General features: G+C 47.4%; 1 protein-coding gene across 1 annotated transcript in view; it reads right to left on the bottom strand.

Annotated features, from left to right (window-relative positions):
• LHX1 (LIM homeobox 1) overlaps positions 1 to 17,039 on the bottom strand; it is a 76,797-nt gene extending 59,758 nt beyond the window's left edge. Inside the window, exon 1 of the mRNA XM_070945238.1 lies at positions 16,870 to 17,039. Coding sequence (XP_070801339.1) covers positions 16,870 to 17,039 — 170 coding nt within the window. The remainder of the gene's footprint in view (positions 1 to 16,869) is intronic.
• Positions 17,040 to 17,601: the final 562 nt, after the last annotated feature.

The following is a 17,601-nucleotide window of genomic DNA, read 5'->3' as shown; positions in this document are numbered from 1 at the left end:
CTTGGTAGTACAGGGGTTTAAGGCACCCTGTTATTAAGCTTATTAAGACCAGCTGCCTGCAATTACTGCAGGGTTCGAATCTCGCCAAGGCTCAAGGTTGACTCAGCCTTCCATCCTTTCTAAGGTAGGTAAATTGAGGACCCAGTTGTGGGGGCAATAAGCTGACTTTGTATAAATATACAAAAGGATGAAGGCTATTGCTGAGCACATTGTAAGCCGCCCTGAGTCTTCGGAGAAGGGCGGCATATAAATCAAATTTAAAAAAAAAAAAAAAGGGTAGAAGCTTCTACCCTTTTAGGGATATGTTCACAATTACACGGGAAGAAACCCGAAATATTAACTGTATACACACACACACACACACATATATATATATATTAGTTTTAATGTATTATTAGCCATCCAAAGTTTATGTTTGTAAGGGTAGCGATCCACGGAATGATTGGAATGATTCCATGGTTCAATCCATCAGTCTCTGGAGGAAACAGCAAAAGTGGAATGAATGCCTTGAGCCTGTTTTGGTCACCAAACTTTCTAAATCCTGGAGTGGGTGGATTACAGCAGTGGTGAGCTCCTAAAGAAAAAAAACGACCGGATATTGGAGAAGTCTAGCTACGTCAATCCATTCAGCCACAAAGCCAAATCACTGTTAATCTGGCCTACCAATCCATAATCCATAGCCTGAAGACATCAGACCTTGTTGATCTTGGTGAATTTCTGGAAATTAAACAAAGTTGGACCTGGGTAAAGTGTATTAAAAGACAACCCAGAGATTTGCAAGCTGTAAATTAGATCAGTAGTCTATAGAACAAAGCAAAAAAACTCAAAGCATCACTTTCTAATTATTGGTAAGAAAACAGCACTGATGTGTCCACAGAGTCACCAGAAATGAAGTCCAGATTTTATTCATTTTAGGGGAGGATCATAAACCGAATGACATACTAACAGCATTGCTCTTAGTTCAATTAAGAATTTAGAATTACATTTTTAAACTTACAACTTTTACTTTTAGCAATATCCTTCCAATCCAGATCCCATTTGAGAGCCAGATTTCAAATAAATTCAGCAGATGAGTAAAATTCCTTCTTCTTTCCTATCTTATCTATGGGGATGGAAGTAGGGCGCACAACAAGGCTGAAAAAGGTGAAAGAAAGAGGAGAGGGAAAAAAAGAAGGGAGGGGAGGGAAGGAGGGGAGGGGAGGAAGGAAGGTAGGTATTTAGACAAGAAGGTATCGGTAAGTTTATTTATTTATTTGTTAAATTATTTGTTGCTGATCTTGCCATGGGGAAGAAGTTCTGCATTTGGGACATTTTTGATAGCATCCATATTTTCTTCCTTATCTGTTTCTAACACCCCCCCACCCCCAATTTAATATACCTATAACAATTTTATAATGCATATCTGTGCAGATTTGATTTCAAATTCTATCAAGAGGTAAGCAACTTGATCCTCAGAGTCAGATGCTACCCCAAACATCTTTGGGTCTCCCCTTTCCCCCCTCCCCAACCCCCAACTCTGATCCTACTTGCTGAAAATCGTCTGCTTTATTTTCCTTCCATTCTGAGATTGAAAACTCTAAAAAAAATTAGCCTAAGCGAGGCAGCTTCTCTCAAAAATGTGGAACTTCTCCACAACTGGGACATTTAGGTAAAGAGACCAACAAGAGATTCAGGAACCAAGTTTAAAGAGCCTCTAAAATTACCCTTATTTCTAGCAGCATGTTGACATTCCCATTTCCAATGTTTTTTTGTTTGTTTTTTGAACCATGCACCAACCCACCCACAAGAAAGGGGGAGGGGGACATAATTGCAATATATGAAGGGTGTGAATAAGGTTCTAGAAGGCAGTCTTTAAGCAAAAATCAGGAACACGGGGACATAACCTCAAAACTGATATGAGGGACGTTTTAAAAAGTCCTGCTAGAAAGTATGACTTCACAGAAAGAGTAGTGGGAGCTTGGAACCTTCTTCCAGGAGAAAGAAAAAGAAGAAGAAAGAAAGAAAGAAAGAAAGAAAGAAAGAAAGAGAAGAGAAAGAAAGAAAGAAAGAAAGAAAGAAAGCAGGCAGGCAGGCAAGAAAGAAAGAAAAAGGGAGGGAGAGCGAGGAAAAAGAAAGAAACATTAACACTTACAACTTTTACTTTAGTGATATCCTTCCAGATCCATTTGAGAGCTGAATTTAAAATATATTCAGCAGATGAGCAAAATTCCCAAATAAACCCTCTTCTTTCCTATCTTATCTATGGGGATGGAAGAAGGGTGCACAACAAGGCCGAAAGAGGTAAAAAGGAAGGAAGGAAGGAAGGAAGGAAGGAAGGAAGGAAGGAAGGAAGGAAGGAAGGAAGGAAGGGAAGGGAAGGGAAAGAAGGAAGGGAAAGAAGGAAGGAAGGAAGGAAGGAAGGAAGGAAGGAAGGAAGGAAGGAAAGGAATGGAAGGAAAGAAGGAAGAAAAAGAAAAAAGAAAGAGAAAGGGAAGGGAAGGGAGGATGGGAAAGGGAAGGAAGGAAGGGGAGGAAAGAAGAAAGAAAGAAAGAAAGAAAGAAAGAAAGAAAGAAAGAAAGAAAGAAAGAAAGAAGAAAGAAAGAAAGGGAAGGTTGGAAGGGAAGGGAGGAAGGAAGGAAGGGGGTCGCTCATGAATAACTGAGTTTAAACATGCTTGGGATAAACAGGTCCATCATCCGACAAACATTTTAAAAAGCAAAATAAAAAAACCTCGAAGGGCAGACTTAATGGCCCACTAGGTTTTTTTCCCGCCACCAGTTTTTCTATTTTTCTGTAGTTGTCCGATCACAAAGATGGGGGCCCTCCCAAATGTGTGGGCTTTAAATATCTTTATCGCTTCCTTGCCACGGGTCTTCACCAGCTGCTTTCAAGCCCTTTAGCAATTGTTCTGGAACTAAATTCCATGCAGATCTGAATGACTGACAGCTAACCATTTGCTTGACCCCGGCTCCAGAAGGAGGAAGGGGGGTGGGAAATAAACCCCCAGAGGTGTTCCTTGTTGAAGGTGAAAATGGGAATTGCTGTTAGTTCCCCAAGATTTCCGAGTGGGGCAATGGAGCACATGCAAGGACTGAAAACACGACACCCACATCCCATCAGAAAGGTGGAGGGAGTTAGAAGTAGGGTGCACAACAAGACCAAAAGAGGCAATGGAATGGCTGCATATTTCTTGCTGATGCAAAAAAGAAAGAAAGAAAGAGAGGAGAGAGAAAGAGAAAGAAAGAAAGAAAGAGAGAGAGAGAGAAAGAGAAAGAGAAAGAAAGAGAGAGAGACAGACAGAGAGACAGAGAGAAAGGAGAGAGAAAGAAAGAAAGAGAGAGAGAGAGAGAAAGAGAGAGAAAGAAAAGAAAGAAAGTGGGAGACAGAGAGAGAGGGGGAGAGAGAAAGAAAAGAAAGAAAGTGGGAGACAGAGAGAGGGGGAGAGAGAGAGAGAAAGAAAGAAAAGAAAGAGAGAGGGAAGGGAAGGAAGGAAGGAAGGAAGGAAGGAAGGAAGGAAGGAAGGAAGGGAGAGAGGGAGGCATTCATAAAGCATAAATTAAGACTTGCAGCCCGTTACCATACAGAAAACATTAAATATTCCTCACTCCACAGGGATGCTGGAAAAATATCAAGGAAAATAAAGACGGTGTACTTTATTTTCGGTAGCTGCTATATTACATTTCTCCATCAATTATCTTATTACATGGTTCTGGGCATATTTACTTAGAATTATACCCCATAGTGTTTAAGAGAGTTTACTTGAGCAAATACACATTGAATAACAGTTTCCTTTGTTGTTGTGACTATTCTTAATAGCTCCTTTAATCAAGAGGTGTACAAAAAAAACAACGCACCGGTTTGCCTGAAAATATTAACAGGAATTGCCACAGTTTTAAGAACCTAATAAAGCAGATACTCCAGTGAAGAGTACAAAGCATGTCGGTGAACAACAAATACAGTTCCTTTTCTTTCTTTTTTCCTTTTTAAATGCAGTTTCCTGAGTTCTCTGTAGAATCTATTCCGATCTGCCTCGCTCTAAGAAAGAAAAATTGGGCACTGACACCGAGAGATGCCCAAAGTTGTCTCTTTGTCTTGTGCTGTGTTTTTTTTAAACAAACCTTTTCTGTACTGTTTTTTTTTTCTCCCATGCTTTAACAATTGTAAACCACTCAGAGTTACTCCTATTATTTTTTAAATATAGTTTTCTCCCCCACTGTCTGTGTAGAAGAGTTAAGTCCATTACTGCACGAGTCAAAAAGAGGGCTGTGAAAATATCTACAGACCCATCACATCCTGGACATAAACTGTCTCAACTCCTACCCTCAAAAATGACGCTATAGAGCACTGCACACCAGAACAACTAGACACAAGGACAGTTTTCTCGCAAATGCCATCCCTCTGCTAAACAACTAATTCCACAACACTGTCAAATAATTTCCTAAGTCTGCATTACTATTCTTCTTCTCTTCCTTACTAGTACCTATCTCTTCCCACTTATGACTATAACAATGTTGCTTTCAATTTATATTGTTTTTACTTGCTTCCTAGTACGATTTGATAGCTTATTAGTAACCTTGACTATCACTAAGTGTAGTATCTTTCTATTCTCGATGAGTGTATTTTATTCTCCTGAATAAAGTACACTGAGAGCATATACACCAAAGACAAATTCTTGTGTGTCCAATCACACTTGGCCAATAAAGAATTCTATTATATTGTACGGGGGTATAAAGAAAGAATCAACAAGAACTTCTGCAGCTCTCTCTCTCTCTCTCTCTCTCTCTCTCTCTCTCTCTCTCTCTCTCTCTCTCATGTGTGTGTGTGTGTATGAGAAAACAGGATTCAGGACCTTCTGCTCACCAAGGATACACCCTCTTCAAGTCCATCTGGTTGCCAGAGCCCTAGAACCGAAATCAGACAAGCTACCCCTTCCAACTCTGTTATTCTATTCTATTCTATTCTATTCTATTCTATTCTATTCTATTCTATTCTATTCTATTCTATTCTATTCTATTCTATTCTATTCTATTCAAGGACTCTGCTTCATTCCAGGAAATCCAGCTATCCTAACTGATCGACCCCTGATGTTTGATGCCATAGGAAATCCTGGACCATTGTGGGCTTATTCAAGCCAACCACAACGAAGCCCCGTCCTTAGCAAGGAATTCAAGAGTCGCCTTGAACCGCAAGACAGTCAGGGGCAAATAAATTCGATCAAGAAATAAAAACTCAGGAGTCCTTGGGGTCTCTCTGAACTCGGTTGTTTTCTTGTTGAGGTTTCATGATCCAAACTAGGGTAACATCATCAGTGCTAGTTGGGTAATGTAAGGTCTTCAAGAACTCAACCAAGCTCGGAGAGGATCAAGGATCCTTCATTTCAAACCCTGAGCTACAAATAAATAATAAATAAAACAAACCCCTTCAATTAAAAACTCCGTTGCAGAAACCCAAAAGGTGGGGTGGGGGGTTGGGGGGGTGGGAAGACTTCGGATTTTCATTTTAAAATGCTTTGGAGGAGATCCTCTCTACAGGGGGTTCTCTGCCAAGCAGATTCTTATCGATCCCATCTTTGGATGGAATTGACTTGGAAGGCCGAATGATCATCCTGGAGCTTTGGTGGCTTTGGAAGATGCCTCGGATCCAGTGGGATCTGGTAGGGATCTCGGTAACAAAAAAAAAAAAAAGTGGCTAGGAAAGGAAGGTTTCCATGCTAACCATGGTTGAGGACCAGTGGGTGAAATCCAATTTTTTTTTACTACCGGTTCTGTAGGCATGGCTTGGTAGGGATGGCAGGGGAAGGATTACTGCAAAATCCCCATTCCCACCCCACTCCAGGAGGAAGGATACTGCAAAATCCCCATTCCCACCCCACTCCTGGGGGAAGGATACTGCAAAATCCCCATTCCCACCCCACTCCAGGGAAAGGATACTGCAAAATCCCCATTCCCACTAAACTCCAGGGGAAGGATACTGCAAAATCCCCCATTCCCACCCCACTCCAGGGGAAGGATACTGCAAAATCCCCATTCCCACCTCACTCCAGGGGAAGGATACTGCAAAATCCCCATTCCCACCCCACTCAGAGGAAGGATACTGCAAAATCCCCATTCCCACTACACTCCAGGGGAAGGATACTGCAAAATCCCCATTCCCACCGCACTCCAGGGGAAGGATACTGCAAAATCCCCAATTCCCACCGCACTCCAGGGGGAAGGATACTGCAAAATCCCCATTCCCACCCCACTCCAGGGGAAGGATACTGCAAAATCCCCATTCCCACTACACTCCAGGGGAAGGATACTGCAAAATCCCCATTCCCACCGCACTCCAGGGGAAGGATGCTGCAAAATCCCCATTCCCACTCCACTCTAGGGGGAAGGATACTGCAAAATCTCCATTCCCACCCCCACTCCAGGGGAAGGATACTGCAAAATCCCCCATTCCCACTACACTCCAGGGGAAGGATACTGCAAAATCCCCATTCCCACCGCACTCCAGGGGGAAGGATGCTGCAAAAATCCCCATTCCCACTCCACTCTAGGGGAAGGATACTGCAAAATCTCCATTCCCACCCCACTCCAGGGAAGGATACTGCAAAATCCCCATTCCCACTCCACTCCTGGGGGAGGATGCTGCAAAATCCCCATTCCCCACCCCACTCTGGGACCAGCCAGAGGTGGTACTTGCCGATTCTCTGACCTACTCAAAATTTTTGCTACTGGTTCTCTGAACTGCTCAAAATTTCCGCTACCAGTTCTCCAGAACCTGCTGGATTTCACCCCCTGTTGGGGACCCTGTCTCTTCCCCTTGGGACAATCCTGGTTCATCTTTGCTTTTGAGAATTTCAAGGATCCAAGGTGAGAAAAAAGCTTCCAAACCAGGGATTCCTCGCAGCGAGAGAGGCCCGCCCATTCGTTATGGGTGACACACCATCACGGCTGCCATCTTGACTTTTTTTGCCCGCAGGCAGCAAAGACATCCTTGCAAAAAAAAAATCAGGGCCCCCGGAAGCTTCACACGGGATGGTTATGGGCACAAGTCCAGCTTTGCAGGAGTGACTGATGGGCTGCCTTGCTAACCAACCCACCAGCAAATAGCCTTGGTAATACAGTGGTCTAAAGCACCCTGTTATTAAGGCCAGCTGCCTGCAATTACTGCAGGTTCGAATCTTGCCAGGCTCAAGGTTGACTCAGCCTTCCATCCTTTCTAAGGTAGGTAAATTGAGGACCCAGTTTGTGGGGGCAATAAGCTGACTTTGTATAAATATACAAAAGGATGAAGGCTATTGCTTAGCGCATTGTAAGCTGCCCTGAGTCTCCGGAGAAGGGCGGCATATAAATCAAATTAAAAAAAAAAATCCCATAAGCAGTTTCCTCCAGCAGCCCTTCCAAACCCCTCCTTTGGGGGGTCACACTGCAGGGTGGGGCTAAAGGGGGAGCCCAGTAACTTTTACACCTGCCTTACTCAAATCCAGCAGTATTCACTAAACCAGCTTAAGGAGTGAGTAAGTGTGGAGAGTAAATTTGGAGAAGGGAGTAAGCTTGGAGAAGGGTGGGAAAAGTGGAGGGGTCTTCACCTTTCCCCTGCCCCTTTTAGAAAGTCCATTTTCTGCACCAGATATATTTTGCCTAGCGTCTGTGCATTCACACATAAGGTTTGACTGACTCGCTTTTCCCTGTGCCCCTAAAAACGGCACCCACCCTCTGAAATAAAATACGAATGTCCACTGCCGTTTTGCCTCCCTTTGCGCGGCCTTTGTAGACTAATCCTACCGGTGCGCAAGTCCCAGAGTGCACGATCCCAACCCTGTTCCTTCATCCACGTTTATTCTCTGACAGTGGGGAACTGGGACCGGCTAGCGGTCCCCAATAGAGCCTTGGTGGCGCAGCAGACTAAAGTGCTGTTAAGTAGCACCAGCTGCCTGCAATTACTGCAAGTTCAAATCTCACCAGGCTCAAGGTTGACTCAGCCTTCCATCCTTTTGAGGTAGGTAAAATGAGGACCCGGATTGTGGGGGCAATAAGCTGACTTTGTATAAAAAAGAACACCGCTTAAGGGGGGGCCGAAAGCCCTACTAAGCAGCTATATACAAAAGTATGAAGGCTATTGCTTAACACATTGTAAGCCGTCCTGAGTCCTCCGGAGAAAGGACGGCATATAAATCGAACCAATAAATAAATTAATAAATAAACTGATTTGAGCCCGGAGATGGTTCGGTCTGCGCCGCCAACCCCCTCTGCCTTTCCCCCCCTTCAACCAGCCAAGACAAAAGCTTAGGAGAAGGCAGGGAGGCCTCCAGAGAAAAATGGGGGATCGGGGCCACCGCCAGCCCCTGGCGCTTGGGTCCTTTCCCCACGTTCCTTTGGACCCGCGGGCAAAGCCCTTCAGCGCCGAGGTTTCTGTGCCCCCCCCCCCCGATTCCAGCTAAAGTCACGCTTGGTGGAATCTCTGCTTGTTTAAACCAGCCAGGCCGATCCGATTGTCCATCTTGTAAGCCAAGCCATCAAAGTCGGGTTTATTTATTTTATTTTATTCAATTTGTATACCGCCCTTCTCCTAGTGGACTCAGGGCAGCGCACACCCAGAATTAAAACACATACCAATACAAAATTTAAAATTTTTAAAAGAATTACATGACTTTGGCCCAAAATTTAAAACATTCAAACTAAAACCCATTGACAATTTAAAAAGCTAAAAAAGGGGGTTTTTTTTAGCTTTTAACAAACCATGGTTGGTTTGTTTAACACAAACCAACCGTGGCTAACTTCGAGCTGAGCCCAAAGAAGCGGAGACGCGGCTCAGAAGGATTTGTGCCACGGCTTGCTGCCGGAGATGGAGGCCCCCCCCCCTCTCTACCCCTCACCACCCCCAATCCTCTTCGCTTGTGAGTTCAGACCCCGTGGGCGACCTACTTCTGCCCGCCTGGCTGGTGCCCACGACCTCAGCAACGCGCAACGGGCGCTCGGTTCGTTCGAAAGCGGAGACGCGGAACGACTTGCCCAGCGACCGCCGCAAACCGAAGCAGAAGCGCGCGGTGGAGCCTTTTGCAGCCTGTCTTTTTGCAAGACTCCTGGCCGGGTCGGGGTATGGGGGGTGAGGTGGGGTGGGGTGTGGGGGATAATGGAGAGCTGGGAGTTTAGACGCGCTTCAACCGCGAGATGCAGAAGCGCTGTCAGAGGCCAGGGATGGTCTCTTATCAGTCCGACGTCTCTGTTGGTCAGGTCACGCTCTGGAGATCTGGTAGACACGTGTCTTTTCTAGGCCAAAGGACGCCGAGCTCCTTTCAAGGCTGTTTTCTCCTACTCCCAATAGATTTCCTAGTGGCCTCCTTTCCAAATTCTCACCGGACATAAAATTGCTCGGCTTCCAATGCGTGTCGGGGGGGGGGGGGGAAGGGAAGGGGACGGACCACGGGACCCCGCAAAGCTGCCTCTCAACATTTAATAGGCTACACGGTCTCTCTAACCATCTCCACGTCCGAGGCCTACAAACTGCCCGGCTCCCCCCAGCCTTTCCCCACTGACCAGGACTCCGTGCCCTGTGGGTAGCCCCTCCCCCCGTCCTTCTCGGGGCTTGGTCACCTCTCTCTTGCCTTGTGGGGGTTTCTGGGGTTATCTCTGCGGGGGCGATGGATGCTTTGAGGCCTTAAAAGGAAAGAAAGTCGATCCCGAAAGATCGTTTTCGGCAAGCAGCCGCCGGAAAGTCCCGGTTTTGAAGCAGCCAAAGGGTTCGCCCGGTTTTGCAGAAGCGAAAGGAGACACGGCGCAGAGGGAGGGAATTCAACCGAACAAAGGCTGGACAAAAAGGACTAGAAACTTGAAAAAGGCTCAGGAGAGAAATCTGGGAAAGCGCTGGGAAGAATAGGATGCACGTCTCTAATCTTTCTTAGGACAAACTGAGCGCAAAAGTTTCTGGTTTTTTTTTGGGGAGGGGGCGTTTTATCGGGGAGGGGGGGAAGGAAAGAAACCGGCCGATCTCGTCTGCGGTGGGGCGAGTGGAAAGCCGTCGGGGAGTGGCAGTGGGGACGCCTGTGGGAAAGAGAGAAAGGCTGCGCTTGGCTTGGAGGTCTCGGGTTGAACAGTCGGCAACCCGGCGCCCGAAGAGCCGCACTTGGAGAGAGGGAGGGGAAGGAGGGAGGGCGCGCCCCAGGGAAGCTGACCTTCCCCGTCCGCCCCTTCTCCTTCGCCTTCGTTGCTCCCGTCCGCTCCTCCTCCCGTCCTAGTTTTTTTTCCCCCGTGGACTTCACCTCCTTTTCGCACGACCTTCAGCGGGGGTGTCTCAGTTTCCTTCTGTCTCCTTCCTTTTTTCGGCTAGCCCAATTCTGTTCCATCCCCCCTCCCCCTTAAACACAACGCCTCCAGATTTTGTATTTAAGGGGGGGGGGGTGGGTGGCGGAATAGTTTCTCTGAGGTCTCCAGAGAACAAATACAGGAATTGCCCCAAATCAGAAGGAATCCGGGAATACTTTCCACCTTCCCCCACTCCCCCAAAACTAATACATTTTATTCAGTTTGCAGCTTTTGAATTAAAACGTGGGTACCTCGTAAAATTGAGCCTGGATAGCTCAACAGACTAAAAGCCTGTTATTAACATTCAGCTGTCTGCAATTATTGCAAGTTCGAATCTCGCCAGGCTCAAGGTTGACTCAGCCTTCCATCCTTTCTAAGGTAGGAAAATTGAGGACCCAGTTTGTGGGGGCAATAAGCTGACTTTGTATAAAATATACAAAAGGATGAAGGCTATTGCTTAACACATTGTAAGCCGCCCTGAGTCTCCGGAGAAGGGCGGCATATAAATCTAATTAAAAAAAAATTCGCCTCCCCACATTTCTGATTTTTTTTTGGCTGCCAGAAACTCTCTCCCCCCCCCCACCCGCTCTCCTCCTACAAATACCGAATACCGCTTCTACGCTCCGCTTCCTATTTTGACACCTCGCCTGCAACCACAACAACAAGAAAAAAAAAGACTTTATTTTCAGAGCCACTGAGGTGGAAAAAAAAAAAATCACAGCTTCGCCTTCCAATCTCCGCTTCTCCACCTTGGCATCCTCGGCCGCCGTTTCCTCTTTTAAAAATTGCCACTTTTTAAAAGATCGTATTAAGGTCTAGGATATCGTGGCGGGTTTCACACAACCAGCTCAACCCCGCCAGTTTCGCGAAGCATCGTGGCTTAAAAAGCTCACCAAATATGATGCGGAAATAACCATTTTGACCTTCGGTGAGATGCCCTGAATTTAGGAAGCCAAGAGTTTTGAGATGCCCTGAATTTAGGCTTTGCTTTCCCACGACCTTCAAGTTCCCCGTTTCAAGCCAAGTCTTGGCCTGCTGGGACAATCTCCCACCCCAAAACCCGGAACGACATTTGACTTCCCCAGCCGGGTCCTTTTTAATTCAGACTTAATTAATAACAATGAGCGCGTCGTGGGAATCCAGGAATCCGGGGTTAATTCCACTTTAGTTCAAGCTGGGTTAAATAATGTAAGTCCGTTTGCTTTTGCAGGACTCGCCGCCGGGGTTCAGAAGCAGAGAGACCAAAAGTCAATTAGAATTCGTCCCCCCCACCTCCACCCCCCAAATTGCGCGTTGGGAAGGGCGCAATTTTTGGCAAAGTGGGATTGGGCGCAAACCCGAGTTTCCTCCCACCTACCCCCCTCCAACGAAAGGAAAAAGGCGTTTTTTCACCACCACCGCTTCTTCCAGTTTAGGCTGAACAAAAATTTACAAGCCGGCGAGTCTTCCTCTATGGACATGTTTAAAAATAAGCGCCAACTCCTCATACGCCACCAAAGAAGGTCGCACGATTGGGGTTGGGATGGAGGGTGTCTGTGGGTCTGGATTAGAATCCACTTCTTGCCATTATCCCGGACAGGGACCCGGCGGTCATTAAAGAGGCGAGTCAGAGACACGTGCGAAGCAGGCGCGGTTCCAAGTCAGGAAAGCGCACAGCAAACTCAAGCTGGCGGGCCAATGGATGATGGCTTTAAAACGTGGTTTACAAAATAAAACCAATATGCACCAAGACAAATTCCTTGTTGTGTCCAATCACACTTGGCCAATAAAAAAATTCTATTAATTCTAATTCTAAAACCCAGCTGGCTGGTTTTCTAAAAATAACGCGGTTTGTTGCCCCCCAATATCTGAATCTAGTCAACGAAAATAAACCAGCATTCCGTCCACACGCTAAAGGAGGGTTTTTTAAAAAATTTTTAGCTTAGGGCCGGTGTGTACGTTGGTGAGGTTTAGCGTTGCGTAGATCCCTTGGATTCGTTTCTGGCCCGTGGCAGACAGAACGAAGAAATTCAGGAAGCGGGTCGAGAAGGGTCGTGTGGACGCAGCTGCTGGGGAAAACGGGGTGGGGCCACAGTTTATAACCAAGGGCGTCCATACGGCTGAAGCTGGGTTCCCGTCCCCTCCCCACGAGGATAAGCCGCGGTTTGCGGAATAGACTCTCTTTGGGCTGCATTGACTCGCGGCAAACCCAACCCCAAAGATCTGTCTTGACAGCTAAATTTGCGGGCCCAAAGGTTTGGCCTGTCTCTGTTGGTGGCAGGAGCGGAAAAACTAGCCCAGTGGTCAATTTGGGAAGGGGGCTTGGATCCTGTTTTTTTGGGGGGGGGTGGAGAGAAACGATGGAAGTCATTTTGGGGTGCCAAGGTTCCCCACCCCGAGGTGCATAAGATGGGGAGGGGGCTTTCGCGGCAGGTGCGAAGCCGAAAGAGAAAAAGTGTGTACTATTATTATTATTATTATTATTATTATTATTATTATTATTAATAATAATAATAATAATAATAATAATAATAATAATAATAATAATAATAATAATAATATTTATTCGGAGTATGTCGGCTTGCCCCGATATTAACACGCGAAGATCCTTCGCTTTAGGTGAGACGCTTCAGAGAACCCGATCCCAGATTCCGACGCTATCGGGGACCATTTAAATCTCCCCCAACTTGTCCTGATCAGCTCCCCCAATACCGTCTCCCCAGATTTCAAGCCCGCAAGGAAGATTTCACAGTCCCCTCATCTCCAACTCACTGGCCGGGCCTGGCGGTGCCTTTTTTTTTGGCAAACCATCTTTCCAAGCCGAGAATTTGGCAAATCGGGCTCAGAGAGCCGCGTGGAAGGGGGGATTGGAGGGGGGGGGGGCGCAGGGGTACAAAAGAGACAAAGCCCAGCCGAATTAGCCCCCGATCCTTTGCGCTCTTCTAAGGGCGGGGGGGGGAACCTCTCACCCGAGCGGTTCTGCGCGTTTGGGATGCAGCTTCGCGTCTTTTTTTCCGGAGGGGTCCTTTCCCCGGTTTAGACCAACGACCCTCGAATTTCTCTCAGGGATGGGGGGGGAGGGCAGGCAAAAGGGGTCGCTTAAACTTAAACGTAAATTTAAAAAGCGGGAGTTTTGACAAAGCTCCTTCTCGTCTCTACATTTCCTGTTTAATTTAGTTATTTTTTCCCCTCCCTCCCTTTTAAACATTTCTTTTAAATTTTAAAATGTTTCTGCACCATTTGCGAATTTTCCCTTTTTTGTTTTTTTTTTAATTTTTAATTTAATTTAATTTAATTTAATTTTTGGTTTTGGTTTTTTTGCGCCGTTTGAATGGGAGCGCGTCTGTCTCTTATTTTTTCCCGAATTCGTTCGGGTTGGGGAAAGCTTAGTTGGCCGGTCGAAGGAAGCGCGGCTCCTCGCCTCGGGTCCTTCTCTGGGAAAACGCGCTCCCATCCCCCAATGAGACTTACGCCCCCAATTCTTGCGCTTTCCGTTAGCTTTCGTTCCCGACTCAACGAGCGCGCTCCCTTCCCATGGAAAGCAATCTCCCCTGCTCAAACAAGGGCCGGAGGAAGGCGGCTCGGCCAAGCCGTGCGCGCCCGGACTAGATGGTTAAAAAACCCGAAGGCGAGGCTCCGATCCTCCGCGCTTTCTCCCATCCTGCGCGGGCCTTTAAAAAGCCGGTTTTCGCGAAACCTTTAAAAAGGATCGGCCGGCTAAACTATTTCCTAGGGGGAAAATTCAAATAAACAAAGGGAGAAGGATTTAATATGAAGCCACCGCCAGGCCGGGCTTCAAGAGAGGAGGCTCGCTTTCCCAAGCTGGGATGGATGCGCGGTTTTCGTGTCCAAGCTGGGTGGGTGGGTGGGCTCCAAATTAATCTGGGTTTTATTGAATTTCTTAATTTTAATTTGGACTTCTGTTTTAATGGTCTGTTTGTTCTGTTTTTAATCGTTGTGAGCCGCCCTGAGTCCTGTGGAGAGAGGGCGGCATACAAGTCCCAATAAATAAATAAATTAAATAAATAAATAAATAAATAAATAAATAAGTAAATAAATAAATAAAATAAATAAATAAATAAATAAATTTCCCCGAGGAAATTTGGAGCCCCTACCCAGCTTGGACACGAAAACCGCGCACCCCAGCTCTTATATATATTTATATTTATATACAATATAAATAAATAAACAATATATATTTATATTATATTTATATATAAAGCCGTCCCAAGCGACAAACACGACGCTAACCTCAGCTGCCTGAAGCCCGAGGCGGGCCGGGACAGATGGGACGTGTAGTCACCCTCCCCTTTCGAAAGAAAGCCGGCGGGGATCACTCCCCTCTCACAACCCGGATCTTGAAATAAATTCTGACAACCTTCCAAAGACGCGGGGATGGCGGCCTTGACCCTTTCCCTAATTTGGGGGGGCGCTCCGGGGCCTTCCTGGCCTGGCATTGGGGAGTTCGGGCGGAGGGCAACGGTTGAAGGGAGGCCGGATTCCTCCGTGGGTTTTTACCCCCCTCTAGTGATCTCCCACCCGGGTCCCCCGATCGAATGGACGCGCCACCCCGTTCAGCTCGCTTTGGATTCGTGGAGCAGACTTTGTTCTTCTCTAATTCTACATTTGCACACTCGCCTCCATTTCTACACGCGTATCTAGGTTCACATACCAGCCTCCATTTCTACACGCATACCTAAATTCTCACATCCGCCTCTATTTCTACACGCATACCTAGGTTCATACAGCTACCTCAATTTCTACACGCATACCTGGGTTCGCACACCCGCCTCTATTTCTACACGCATATCTGCGTTCACATATCCGCCTCTATTTCTACACGCATACCTGGGTTCGCACACCCGCCTCTATTTCTATACGCATATCTGAGTTCACATATACGCCTCTATTTCTACACGCATACCTGGGTTCACACACCCGCCTCTATTTCTACACGCATTTCTAATTCACATATCCGCCTCTATTTCTACAGGCATACCTAGGTTCGCACACCCGCCTCTATTTCTACACGCGTATCTGGGTTCACATATCTGCCTCTATTTCTACACGTGTATCTGGGTTCACATATCCGCCTCTATTTCTACACGCATACCTAGGTTCATATACCCGCCTCTATTTCTACACGCGTATCTGGCTTCTCACACCCGCCTCTATTTCTACACGTGTAATCTAGGTCCTGGCAACCACGCGCCTATCAGAATAGACCCCACGTAGGTGAAAGGCGAAATATTTCTCCATTATCTACCCCAGCCGCTCCCCGCTTTTGCGGGCTCCCTTTGTGGGAACCTCAGCTGCATCACGGCGCGGTTCCCCGCGCGGCGCCGGCTTGGCTCGGATCCCAAAGCCGCCCCTCTTGGTCCGGGAAAGAAAACGCGGATAAAAGGACCAGGCTTTTCCCCCTCCCAACCCCGCATTGAAAAGCTTTTTTTTCTTCCTTTTTCTCCCTTCTCTCGCCAGGCCGACTGTGGCGACCTGAGACCCGGGAACAAAGGCGACCCCAGAAATAGGCTTTCCACGCACTCGCTCGCCCTGGGCTTTTTCCTATAAGAGCGGAGCATCCCCTGCGCGCAAGGCGCTGAACGAGGCCGGGCCGTCGTTTGTCCGAGAGCTTCCCTTCCCCTTCTTCCATCCCTGGCGCCCGGTCGAACGGGAAAGAACTGGCCCTAATCCGCCTGGCCGTGGGAATCCCCACGAGGAAGAGGAAGCGGAAGGGGGAGGGGAAAAGCGCTCTGCACGCGCTCAGAAATGCTGTCTACGCTTCTGGGCGAGCGGAGATCTCCCAGACCCAGAACCTTTGAAGCGGAACCTCGGCCCGGAAAAAGACTCCCTCCCTCTCTCCCTTTCTCTCTCTCTCTCTCTCTCTCACGCGCTTATATCTCCCCTTTGAAAGGAGGCGTGGGACCGGTTTGCAATTGCACGTGTCGAGTCGAAGAAGAAGGAAAGAGCCAAAGGACAAGGTTTCAGGGCGCGGAACAATTCGGCGTGGGGGGTGGGGTGGGGGGAAGTAATGCCAAAGACAACCAGAAATCTCCCCCCCCTCCAGCCCAGGTAAGAGCAATCGCCGGCATATTTACCCAAAAGTAATCCCTCCCCCTCCCTCCCGACTCCATAGTTTCTCCTAAGAAGGAACAAGCCCGCTTCCGGATTCTCACAAGGCGTTGGACTAGGTCAGGGAAGGATTTAGCAGTCTGCGCTCAATCCGTGACAACGTTACTCTTTCTTTCTTTCTTTCTTTCTTTCTTTCTTTCTTTCTTTCTTTCTTTTTCTTTCTTTCTTTCCTTTCCTCTCTCTCTCTCCCTCTCTCTCTCCCTCTCTCTCTCCCTCTCTCTGTCTCTTTCTTTCTTTCTTTCTAGATTTGGGAAGTCTTAGCAGCCTTATTTGGATCCCAGGCCCGCCAGGATATTTCCCTGGTGAGTAACGTTTTGGGGAGGCGGGGAATACACCTGAACCCGGTTTAATTCAGGAAAGCAGGTTTAAGCGCGTCTTGTGAATGGTGGTGGGAAGGCTGACTTCCGTGTCAAGAGGCCTAGATTCGTGTCGTGAAAACGAAGAGGGAGGCGGAAGGAAGGAAAGGGGCACAAAGCCCTTTGGGAAACTTACCTAAAGAAGTCGTTTTTACAGTAGAGTTTTCCTTCTCTGGAAAAGCATTTCTCCGTCAAGTTACATTTACATTCGCAGCACTGGACGCATTTCACGTGCCAAGCCCGGTCCAGGACGTTGAGCAGGAAGCGGTCCAGGATGGGTCTTTTGCAGCCGGCGCAGTGAACCATTGTCTTTGGCTAGAGGTCGTGCTGGGGCGTGGGGGAGGGGGGGAGTCCTGGGGTGAGGTGGGGGTGTCGGAGGAGAGGGCGATGCCGAAGTTGGCCGAGAGAAAAAAAAGTCCGTGCTTCAAAAGTCCTTCCCGGATTTCAAGAGAGCAAGGGGGACGAAACGAAGGCGAGGAGTCCACAAACTCCAAGCCTCAAACGAAGACCCCAATTAGGGGGGGCGGGAGGCGCAGGCAAACAGAGAGAGAGACAGAGAGAGAGAGAGAGAAAGGAGCCCCCTCCCGACTCCGTTGGTTTGGCAGAGCCTGAAAGAAGCTGGCAGCTGGTCTTGAACAAGGTCGGGGCAGGATCGCGGAGCGTGGGGGGTGCCCCACAGACGCCCCTCTTTAGTGCATCTCGCCAACCGCCTTTTCCTTCTCAATTGTTCCAATCATCATCATCATCATCATCATCATCACATCATCAGCGAGTTCCCCTTTTCCCCGTCCAGAGGTTTTGGTGAGTCGAGAACCAAAAAAAAAAAAAGTTATTATTATTATTAATAATAATGTCCTTTTTCTTTCCT

Source organism: Pituophis catenifer, unplaced genomic scaffold, assembly GCF_029215685.1.
Source record: "Pituophis catenifer annectens isolate HBS135680 unplaced genomic scaffold, rPitCat1.0.hap2 SCAF_1, whole genome shotgun sequence".
NCBI lineage: Eukaryota > Metazoa > Chordata > Lepidosauria > Squamata > Colubridae > Pituophis > Pituophis catenifer.
This window is presented reverse-complemented; position numbering and strand designations above follow the sequence as displayed.